This window comes from Guillardia theta (assembly GCF_000315625.1).
Source record: "Guillardia theta CCMP2712 unplaced genomic scaffold GUITHscaffold_245, whole genome shotgun sequence".
Classification (NCBI taxonomy): domain Eukaryota; class Cryptophyceae; order Pyrenomonadales; family Geminigeraceae; genus Guillardia; species Guillardia theta.
Window position 1 is genome coordinate 3,390 of NW_005434431.1, and position 10,134 is coordinate 13,523.

Genomic DNA, 10,134 nt, shown 5'->3' on the forward strand with positions numbered 1-10,134 from the left:
AAAAGGGGCTTGCAAAGGGCTTGAAAGGGGCTTGCAAAGGGGCTTGCAAAGGGCTTGAAAAGGGGCTTGCAAAGGGGCTTGCAAAGGGGCTTGCAAAGGGGCTTGAAAAGGGGCTTGCAAAGGGGCTTGAAAAGGCGCGACAGGAAAAGAGCTCACAGAGCTCAAAGGCGCCAGAGCTCACAGGCGAAAGAGCTCAAACGCGCGAGAGGAAAGTCTCCAGACGGGATTGGCGAAGAGGGGAGGGCAGCTTGAAGGGCTAAGTTTAGAATATCTTTACTGAGTTCCACAGAAAAGAGCTCACAGAGGCGCGAGAGGAAAGTCTCTCGCAGAGCTCACAGGCGAAAGAGCTCAAACGCGCGAGAGGAAAGTCTCCAGACGGGATTGGCGAAGAGGGGTGGGCAGCTTGAAGAGCACCCCGCGAGTGAAGGGCCTGATGAACAAGTGCTCCACAAGGCCCTGAGCGACTTGAATGAATTCATCGTCCGAATAGCGCCTGTCAATGATGTCACCAATGATCTCATCAGCTGTCTTCTCCGCTTCTCCGTCAGCGAGTGCCTGTGTTTTGGTGAGAAAAGTCCTCAAAGAGACCTTGAACGCATTCAACTGATCGGAATCCTCGCGCAAGACTTGAAACATTCCAGGCATGGAAAGAAAAAGAAGGATCAAGCCACAGTAGTGATCAAAGTTGACAGCAGGGATAGACTTGCGAACACGATTGAAGAGATCCTTTGCAGTCGGGAGCAACAATGTCTTTGAGACTTCCTGGTCAGCTTCGGAGGACTCGGTGATCAAATCAGACTCATCACCAAACGTCTTTTTGTAGACAAAGATATAATGGAAGCAACGCTCAACATACATCAAAGAGCAAAAGACCCGTTTCCCTTGCAAGAAGTAACACGCCCCGTCAGCCAGACGGTATGAAAAACGAGCCATGTCATCGAAAAGGAGACTATTGGAGGTTTGGGAGTGGGAAGCAGCCATGCATCGATGGTGGAAACTCAAGAGATACGGGAGGTAATTGAAATGAACGAGGAATCTCCCGAATCCACAGTCAGCATTGAAGAAAACAGCACGGAACAAAGTCTTGGGAGAGATTTTGTCTGAGGGAACATGGACCACAATAGAGCTCTTCTGCCATTCCCAAAAATGGTTGAACAAGACAAGAGGGAGAAAACTCCAAGTATCCTTCACTCTGGGTGTCATCAAAGCCTCAAGACTCTCTTTCAACTCCTTTGGAAGTCCAGCAACAAAAGAAGACAGTTTCGAGCTGAGAACTGAAAAGCAGGAGCTATGCTCATCGAACTTCTTCTGGTATTCCTTAGTCACCCGCTTTCGAATGCGCTCATCATCCATTTCACGGACCGCCCACTCCTCAGCTATCTTCGCAGCCTCATCTTTGGCTTTCCAGTCAGACTCCTCTTGGATATCAGGAAACTCAAGGCTATCCACTTTCTCCCTGACTCCAGTGAACCACTTCTCGTCCGCAAACACGTCATCGACATCATCAAAGTCATCGGAAGAGTTGCCTCCCTCGCTCTGACCCTCAGAAGAGCTGCCACCCTCACTCTCACCCTCAGAAGCGTTGCCTCCCTCACTCTCACTCTCAGAAGCGTTGTCGCCCTCATCATCACTCACTTCATCACGTTTCCTCTTATCCCCAGGATGGAGGACCAAGAACAAGACAGAAAGCAACACTCGTGTATGCTTGTAAACAAACATCTCTCGCGTTTGATGCTTCTCGTGTTTCTCGCGGATTGTTTTAAGCCCTCCTGGTGGAGGGATCAGGGAAACCTAAAAGATTGTAGCTCTCCTCTGGTGGTCTAGAAAAAATAATTGCTGGTAGAGAGAATTTTAAAATTGTACAGGAGAGAAAATATTTTTGGTTTTATATAGATATTATTTTTTAGATTGTTGCAGCGAGGCCTCTGTCAGCCAAGAGGGTAGAACCACCCCCCTGCTATGAGTACCCCCTGTTTGCTGTAGAGACTACCCCTGATGGTCCGTGTCAGCCAAGAGGGTAAAACCACCCCCTGCTATGAGTACCCCCTGTTTGCACTTGAGACTACCCCTGAACGCCCCTGTCAGCCAAGAGGGTAGAACTACCCCCTGCTATGAGTACCCCCTGTTTGCACTTGAGACTACCCCTGAACGCCCCTGTCAGCCAAGAGGGTAGAACTACCCCCTGCTATGAGTACCCCCTGTTTGCACTTGAGACTACCCCTGAACACCCCTGTCAGCCAAGAGGGTAGAACTACCCCCTGCTATGAGTACCCCCTGTTTGCACTTGAGACTACTCCTGAACACCCCTGTCAGCCAAGAGGGTAGAACCACCCCCTGCTATGAGTACCCCCTGTTTGCACTTGAGACTACCCCTGAACACCCCTGTCAGCCAAGAGGGTAGAACCACCCCCTGCTATGAGTACCCCCAGTTTGGGAGAGAGACTATTCAGTGCGTCTCTGCCAGGCAAGAGGCAAACCAGAGGGAGCAAAGAATATTTTCCAGAGAGGAGAAATTTATTTCGAGAGAGCAGAGTTTTATTTGCATCCCTGATTTTTCTTTCCCTTGGAAATGTCTTATTGTCCATGCGAGGCTACGAGCAAATTCATACGACAATACCTAGACAGATTGAAGATAGGAGAGGAAAAGGAAGGGGAGGAGGATGGAAAACTAGGACGAATCAGCGAGAGTCTATTCACCTGCTTCATATATCACATCAAGAGAAACAGCAAACTTTTTGAATACATCAGGAAAGTAGAAAAGGTGTTGGATATCAGGGAGGCGTTGAAGAGATCGCTTTACATCCAAGAGCAGCATTTCAAGAAATGGACGAACTACGAATCAGGAGACCCCAAGTTTCTCGAGTCGAGCTTCCTGTACAGCCGCATGGATCCTGGCATTCAATACTTCCTGCGAGAGAAAGGCATCCCGACGCTCCAGCAAGTCCTGGGCTTCATTCTGATCAAGACATACAAGAGCAAGTCCCCCAGCATCGAATGGAGTACGATTGATGAAGAGTTTCTATCGAAGATCGAGGTAGTGTGATGCTGTGTTGAACCTCTGGACTGATTCTCACGCAGGACAGGCGAATATTACGCAACCTCTACTTCTTCTCCCTGCTCCTGCACATAATTGGGCTATCGGAGCCATGCAAGGAGGTCCCGTTCAACAAGTTCTCGAGGGAGCATATCATAGAACACATCGAGAAGCAATCGGTTTCTCCGTCCAGAACCGATGCGATCCTGGCAGAGAAGCTGGGTTTCAAACCCGCCGGATTGCAGCTGATGGATCATATCGTGAAGGTGATCTTCTGGGCTCTCTGACTTCCCTTGATTGAGCTTCTTGGCAGAAGGATCGATTCGACAAAGTCTATTCTATCCTCGCGTGCTGCGTGCTGATGATCACGATGCTGAATTTCCTGCTGAATGAGCTTGCAGTCAACTGCATCCCCCTGCTGAGACCCTGCTTTGGCAAGGAATACAAGAAGAACCAAGCCATGAACTACTGCTGTGAATTCTTCATCTGTTTTGTTGAGGACATTATCCTCTTCTACCGGGAAAAATGAAGAAGAGACGCGAGATCAGACTTAGAGACTTGTATTAGGGGGAAAATAAAAAAGAAGCAAACTTTTTTAAAAAACCCCGATCACCTCCAGACAGGGATGTTCATATGCCCCGGCACAGAATAGTTCCAGCGATTCCATTGCATGACTCCCTTTCCGCTCCTCAAAGCAAGCTTTTCTATGGAATGCTTCATGGATAACATTTGGATCTCCCAATCCTTCTCCTTAGCTTCCACCAGTTTTCTAGACTGCTTCTTGGCCTCGACAACATCCCCGTCCACCGCCGGGAGACGGAACTTCAACAGATCACTAATGACTTGGGCAAGGTCTCTGGTCAACTCTAGAAGACTCTTGAATTTAGTCTCGTGACCCCAAACGAAAACCGGGTTTTCCTCGATCAATTTCAAGACCTCCAAAGCGTTACGTTTCCCTATCCCGCTGCAAATACTCGTCCCGGGGAAGATTTGACTCTCCTCAAGCATGCATCGAAACACAAAGACGCCCACAAGGGCGTAAATGAAGAGCGAGTCAAAGCCCTCCCCTTTCTTCCCCAACATGAGCGCTTTGACGTAATCTACAGCCCTCCTCCCGCTGCCATCTTCGCCTCTTCTGACGTATTCCCTCAAAAGACTGAGTATGGTTTTTGCTCTGATTGAGATTTCCTCCATTTCATTGACATCCTGGCTATTGAGGACTTTCTTCAACAAGTTCAAGTCATTCGTGTCCCGCTTCTGATTGGCCTGACTCAGATTTCCGCCCGGATTCAAAACATCCCTTTGACTCCGTTTACGTCTTCTCTTGGTTGGGAGCGCATCACTTGGTTCTCCATCAGAAGCATCGGAATGCTCGGAGGACTCGGAGGATGCGGAGGACTCGGAGGATGTGGAGGACTCGGAGGATGTGGAGGACTCGGAGGATGTGGAGGACTCGGAGGATGCGGAGGACTCGGAGGATGTCCGTTACTAATCCAGCGTCAAAAGCGGGCTGCACCAGAGGGGGCTGCATCAGAGGGGGCTGCATGAGAGCGGGGGCATTGCTCCTCAAAAGCGGGCTGCACCAGAGCGGGCTGCACCAGAGGGGGCTGCATCAGAGGGGGCTGCATGAGAGCGGGGGCATTGCTCCTCCTGAGAGCGGGGGCATTGCTCCTCCAGACAGCGGGGGCATTGCCTGGGAGCCCCACGGGCTGAATCAGAGCGGGGGCATTCTCCGGGAGCCCCAGGGGCTGCATGAGAGCGAGCGGGGGCGTTGCTCCTCCAGACAGCGGGGGCATTGCCTGGGAGCCCCACGGGCGGGCTGAATCAGAGCGGGGGCATTCTCCGGGAGGCCCAGGGGCTGCATGAGAGCGGGCTGCATGAGAGCGGGGGCGTTGCCCCCCCACACAGGGGGCTGCATGAGAGCGGGCTGCATGAGAGCGGGGGCGTTGCCCCCCCACACAGGGGGCTGCATCAGAGCCGGGGCGCTGCTCCTCCAGACAGCGGGGGCATTCTCCGGGAGCCCCCCCGATGGAACAAAACGGGGGGTTTCATTCTTGTGCATTCCCATGACAGGTGTCGGCAAATCCAAGGGGGGCAGCGGGGTCATGGCATTGCCCACTCCACGACCAGAAAAATCAACCATTGGACGGATGGCAGGGATGCCCAGAGGGTCGGCTCTGGGATAGAAGGAAGGATGCGTTGACATCGGCACAAGAGACATCCTTTGCGATGAGCTTTATGCTTTATGCTTGGGACATATATATACTTGTCTGAGCAAATGCTGGTGTTCCTCATTTATCCTCTCTATCACCCACAGCCCCCTGCAGAAGCACCTCATTCAATCCTCCTTTGCCTTGATGAAGATCCTAGATCACAGACCAGAGTCACACCTCCCCCCCACAGCCCTGCAGATGCATCACCTCTTGATCGCATCGATGTTTCCACCGCAATAAGGGCAGCACTTGTGAATGTCCAAGTTCAATTCACAGGTCTCGCACGTGACGGCATCGATGTTTCCACCGCAATAAGGGCAGCACTTGTGAATGTCCAAGTTCAATTCACAGGTCTCGCACGTGACGGCATGGCCGCAGGCCAGGACAATCTTCGAGCAACCCTAAGGAGACGAAGACGTGAGACGCACAGCAGCACAAAACAGGGCAGCACAAAACAGGGCAGCACAAAACGAAGACGTGCAGCACAAAACGAAGACGTGAGACGCACAGCAGCACAAAACAGGGCAGCACAAAACAGGGCAGCACAAAACGAAGACGTGCAGCACAAAACGAAGACGTGAGACGCACAGCAGCACAAAACAGGGCAGCACAAACCGAAGACGTGCAGCACAAAACGAAGACGTGAGACGCACAGCAGCACAAAACAGGGGAAAGCACTGAATTACCCGGCCGCACTTGCAGCATTTCACGATCGAACGGTTCGCATCCTGGATCTGATCCAACAGATCCATCCGCTGTTCGAAGAACTCCTTCTTGTTCTTGTCATTGTCATTTCTCTCCTTGACCCAGTCCTTGGTCTTCTGGAGGAGAGCCCTCTCGAGGCTCTCCTTGGCCCGGCGAGTTGTAACGAGTTTCTGCAACACGGCACAGACGCTGATCCCGCTGTCACAACACCACAGGAGCCATTGGACGCTCGCATCGAGGGCCACAGCCCGATTGATATCCAGCTGCCGCATCTCTGAGAGCACCATCTTGCCGAGTTTCAACAGGCCAACATGGACCCGGATGAGGATTTCATCCGAACCCGAGCTCTTGAGCTCCTCCTTGAGCTCCTCATTGACAGCAAGGGGGAGGCACTCCATGGCGGAAAAAAGAGAGGTGTACGGAAACACAACGTGAAGCTTCCTGCAGGCCTCCGGGGATCGCGCGAGGTATGACTCAGCCTCCATCAGGAAATTGCCAAAGCTGAACGTGACCCCAAACGTCGACATCACGCCCTGGCTTTCCTGGGAGAGAATGCAAAGCACCGAACGGCGGACAAGGCCAACTAAGAAATCGTTCAACCCCCTATACGTGTCGAACATGAGCTGCATGTCATCCAAGCTCGAGAGGAACTTCCAGTAGATCAGAAACTGGTAAAGGGACAACATCCCGCCCTTGTCTTTGTCATTCTCCAGAAGCGTGCCCACTGACTTCAAGCGCCCTTCATCGAACATCAAATCCCGGAACTCAGAGCTTCGTGCGCAGAGTTTCGCGAACTCCTTGTGCAACGTGGAGAACAAAATGGAATCATCCGGATTCTCCATGATCTCGAGCACATACCTCCCAGACTTAAGAAGCAGCGCGCTGCTCTCCGCAAACAGCGAGAGATCATCCATCAGCCAAAACAGCTTCAACAGGACGCCACCCTTCCCGCGGTAGACCTGAACCAAGCGCATGAAGTGCTCGACCAGCCGCCTGTTGAGATACGAGATGTCCCGGTTGCCAACCACCAGGGAGCGGTCCCCGGCCAGCTGATCCAGAAAGGCAAGCACCCCGGCCACGCCCCTGGGGAATGGGCGGCAGACCGATATGTACTCCAAAGAGGCGCAGATGAGAAATTGATTCTCCTCCAGATCAAGGCACTCCGACCTCGCCTTCCTGTCCTTAAGCACCCCCATGATCAACTTCAAGAGCATGGACAGCAGAGAAGATCTCTCCTTGGTGCTGAGTCCGCTCTCGGGGACGCCCAGGTAGCTCGCCCACACCTGCTTGAGTGCCCCGTACATCTCGCTGCCGCGCAGCTCATCTGCCGCGCTGAAGAGACCGTCCTCGGATAGGTGCGAGTGAAGCGCCTTCACCCCGATCTTGACAATCCTCCAGCTCGCGAGGTTGCTCCGCACAATCTTGAAGAGCCTGTCTCGTCCCCCGGTGCCCAGCTTCTCTTTGTCCTTCAGATCAACCACCTCTCGAAGGATGTCGTTGTACGAGTTGCGAGCGTCTTCGGCTGCGGTGCCCAGCTTCTCTCTGTCCTTCAGATCAACCACCTCTCGAAGGATGCCGTTGCATGAGTTGTGAGTGTCTTCGGCTGCGGTGCCCTCCTCGCCCCGCCTCCGCTTCCCTAGCTCTCTCTCGTGTTGCATGGCGTTCTCAGCACCAGAAAGAACAGAATATTTTAAAATCCGTGGGTGTTTTTAAAAACTCAATGGCTGACGGGTTATTTTTTAAAATGTGTTTTAAACTATTTTTGAAAAACGAGTTTTAAAAACAACATTAAAACATGTTTTAAAATTACTTTAAAAGAATCACCGGGCAAAACCGCCGCGGCAAACTCGGGACCAGACTGAATGCAGCGATTGAGAACCCCCTCCCCTCCCCCCGCTCGCAACGACGTTGCCGCAGTTCCTCCCCCCGCCAAACGCGCGAGGATGATTGCTGATATCCAGCACAATCGTGCACAGCCAGTGCTCAGGTTCTGCGTCCTGAATCCTGGCAGTCAGATCACACTGCAGCAGATCTTGACTATGTACCACGAGTATGCTACTGAGAGCGCTGCGGAGAACTGAGGGTAGATTCGTGTACTGTTTGTTTTCAGTAAAGCTGTCGAAACGATGGAATCTTTTGGTTTTTTTCACTATTTATTTCAAAACGGATCACGCGTGAGAAACATGGTTGACCAACCCGATGAATGGCTGACAAGTTTCAATTTCCGCTGGTTTGAGACAGGATACCGGTATGAAAGAAAGGATATGCTGCTGGATGCCTTGAATGAGCTCGAGAATGAGGTCTTTGACTTGATGAACGATGAGAGCTTCCTTGTATCGATGAAGATAGTCTCTTTCTTCTTGCTCCAAGTCCTTGATCCTCTCATCGACAAACACCCACAGCTGAAAAGCAATCTCATCCGATCAGAACTCATGGAATCCATTGAAATCTTCAGGCGCTCTGTACAGCCGAGATCGGAGAGGGACCTAGCCATTGCTCAAGTAGTGCAGGCCCACACCGATGTACTCGGGGTAAATTTTGAAGCGAACCTAATCGCGCCCACAATTGCGAAGATGTCACTGAAGGCAGACGCTGCTGAGTTGAAAAAGGGGGTCTTGCAGTGGCAGAGTCTCCTCAACTCTTTCATCTACGGCAATTCTGAACAGACTGAAAAGGACGTTCTGACATCCCTCACCTTCTTCTACGGCGAGGAGTATCCAACCAACCAGAAGAACAACCCCACCAACAACCTCAGAGAAGTTGCTCTGTTGATCTCACTGATCATAAAGTCGTTAGATAAAATCTCGTGGCGTTCATACCAACGAACATATTCGCAAGACCTTCAAGATATCTTGAAAACCAATCACGAGGGCTACGACAGCTACAAATGGTCCTTTGATGGCTACAGGACCACATCCAAACCTGCGTATCAAAGGTTGATCTTCACGGAGCTGGAGGAGCTCATCCCGAACAAAACAAAACCCTCCCACGACCCATACTCCGTCGCATCCCTGCAGGAAACGGCAAAGAAGTTGGATAGTTTCTGTACCTCGATTCTCCAACTATGGAAAAACATGGATCTCGCAAGGCATCACATGGACGTGCGGATCAATCAATCCTCTGTATTGCAGAGAATCCGTGACGTGATAGAAGCTGTGCAGCCTTATCATCGATTCTATCAAGATGACCTGAAAAAACTCCTGCACAGATTCCGACCCTTGTCTTTGATCAATGACAAGTCCACACTGCACTTCAAGCTGATGGATGAGAGTTATCGCTATTGGGATCTAAACAACCCCTTCATCCAGAATCCAGGAACCGCACTTCCCAGCGAAAGGCACTTTTCCGATGCTCTGACCGCAGCTTCACCCGGTGTCTCCCACGACATGGCTGCGGACTTCTACAAGCTGCTGCTAGACACCTTTTATCTGTCATCAAGGGCGATCTGCCTGATCAACACCAAGAGATTCTCCCAGCCTCCAAAAACGAGCCTCAACCTCCGCTCACACCACCCCCTCCCGGAATCGCGGCCCCCTCCCAGCTCCCTATGGCGCAACTTGCTTTATGCCCCCCTCGTGTACCCCGTGGTCCACTGGCAGTTGAATCCTCTTCTTCGGAGGAAGCCCGGTTACATCCGCTATCCCATCATGGCCGGTGCCAGCATCGGCGGTGCAGCGGCGATCGGGGCTGCCGCAGCCCGCTCCCGTGAGAGAGCCGGAAATGTTTGAGGCTTTTGATTGTGTTATTGCAGGGATACCTTGATCATAGCTCTCAAGTTGGTGCGAGATGATCTCTGTTTGAACGAGGTTGAGAGCCGAGTTGTGTCTTCCAGGCATGACAAACTCTTTTGACAAATTTTTTTTATCCTTTATACGACAAAAGGATTCCCCAGGGAATCACAAGATTCATAAACGCAAAAATTGTATCAAATTTATGATAAGTAATGTACCCTAGTGGTGAATGTTTTTTGTTGAAAAAAAGGATATAAATGTGATGGGTATATTCAAATTCGAAAGCTGACCCAGTGAATAAAAAAGATGTGATGTTTTGATACATTCAATACAAAAAGGGAAACATAATACACGAAGATCAAGCGTTGGGGGTTGAAATGGTGTTGCTCCACCAAATGTTTCAAGACCCTATTTGTTCCTGGGATGTCAATGCAGCCATGAATATATTACT

At 51.2% G+C, this 10,134-nt stretch overlaps 7 protein-coding genes across 7 annotated transcripts in view; 3 read left to right on the plus strand and 4 right to left on the minus strand.

Moving 5' to 3' along the window:
* The window catches only part of GUITHDRAFT_121652 (hypothetical protein), a gene marked incomplete at both ends in the record, with an annotated part of 1,096 nt that extends 836 nt beyond the window's left edge, over positions 1–260 (plus strand). The window contains one exon of the mRNA XM_005819081.1: positions 6–260. Coding sequence (XP_005819138.1) covers positions 6–260 — 255 coding nt within the window. The remainder of the gene's footprint in view (positions 1–5) is intronic.
* Positions 261–348: 88 nt separating this feature from the next.
* Positions 349–1,719, minus strand: GUITHDRAFT_121653 (hypothetical protein; the record flags this gene model as incomplete). Its single annotated transcript, XM_005819082.1, has 1 exon — positions 349–1,719. One exon carries the CDS (start codon positions 1,717–1,719, stop codon positions 349–351), a length of 1,371 nt encoding a protein of 456 aa, XP_005819139.1.
* An 850-nt stretch (positions 1,720–2,569) lies between these two features.
* Positions 2,570–3,563, plus strand: GUITHDRAFT_148800 (hypothetical protein; the record flags this gene model as incomplete). Its single annotated transcript, XM_005819083.1, has 3 exons — positions 2,570–3,034; positions 3,079–3,300; positions 3,348–3,563. 3 exons carry the CDS (start codon positions 2,570–2,572, stop codon positions 3,561–3,563), a joined length of 903 nt encoding a protein of 300 aa, XP_005819140.1.
* Positions 3,564–3,643: 80 nt separating this feature from the next.
* Positions 3,644–4,117, minus strand: GUITHDRAFT_121655 (hypothetical protein; the record flags this gene model as incomplete). Its single annotated transcript, XM_005819084.1, has 1 exon — positions 3,644–4,117. One exon carries the CDS (start codon positions 4,115–4,117, stop codon positions 3,644–3,646), a length of 474 nt encoding a protein of 157 aa, XP_005819141.1.
* A 631-nt stretch (positions 4,118–4,748) lies between these two features.
* Positions 4,749–5,255, minus strand: GUITHDRAFT_121656 (hypothetical protein; the record flags this gene model as incomplete). The annotated part of the gene is made up of 1 exon (XM_005819085.1): positions 4,749–5,255. One exon carries the CDS (start codon positions 5,253–5,255, stop codon positions 4,749–4,751), a length of 507 nt encoding a protein of 168 aa, XP_005819142.1.
* Positions 5,256–5,372: 117 nt separating this feature from the next.
* On the minus strand, positions 5,373–7,610 carry GUITHDRAFT_121657 (hypothetical protein; the record flags this gene model as incomplete). Its single annotated transcript, XM_005819086.1, has 3 exons — positions 5,373–5,400; positions 5,455–5,648; positions 5,934–7,610. 3 exons carry the CDS (start codon positions 7,608–7,610, stop codon positions 5,373–5,375), a joined length of 1,899 nt encoding a protein of 632 aa, XP_005819143.1.
* Positions 7,611–8,135: 525 nt separating this feature from the next.
* On the plus strand, positions 8,136–9,714 carry GUITHDRAFT_121658 (hypothetical protein; the record flags this gene model as incomplete). The annotated part of the gene is made up of 2 exons (XM_005819087.1): positions 8,136–9,657; positions 9,704–9,714. 2 exons carry the CDS (start codon positions 8,136–8,138, stop codon positions 9,712–9,714), a joined length of 1,533 nt encoding a protein of 510 aa, XP_005819144.1.
* Between the last annotated feature and the right edge of the window lie 420 nt (positions 9,715–10,134).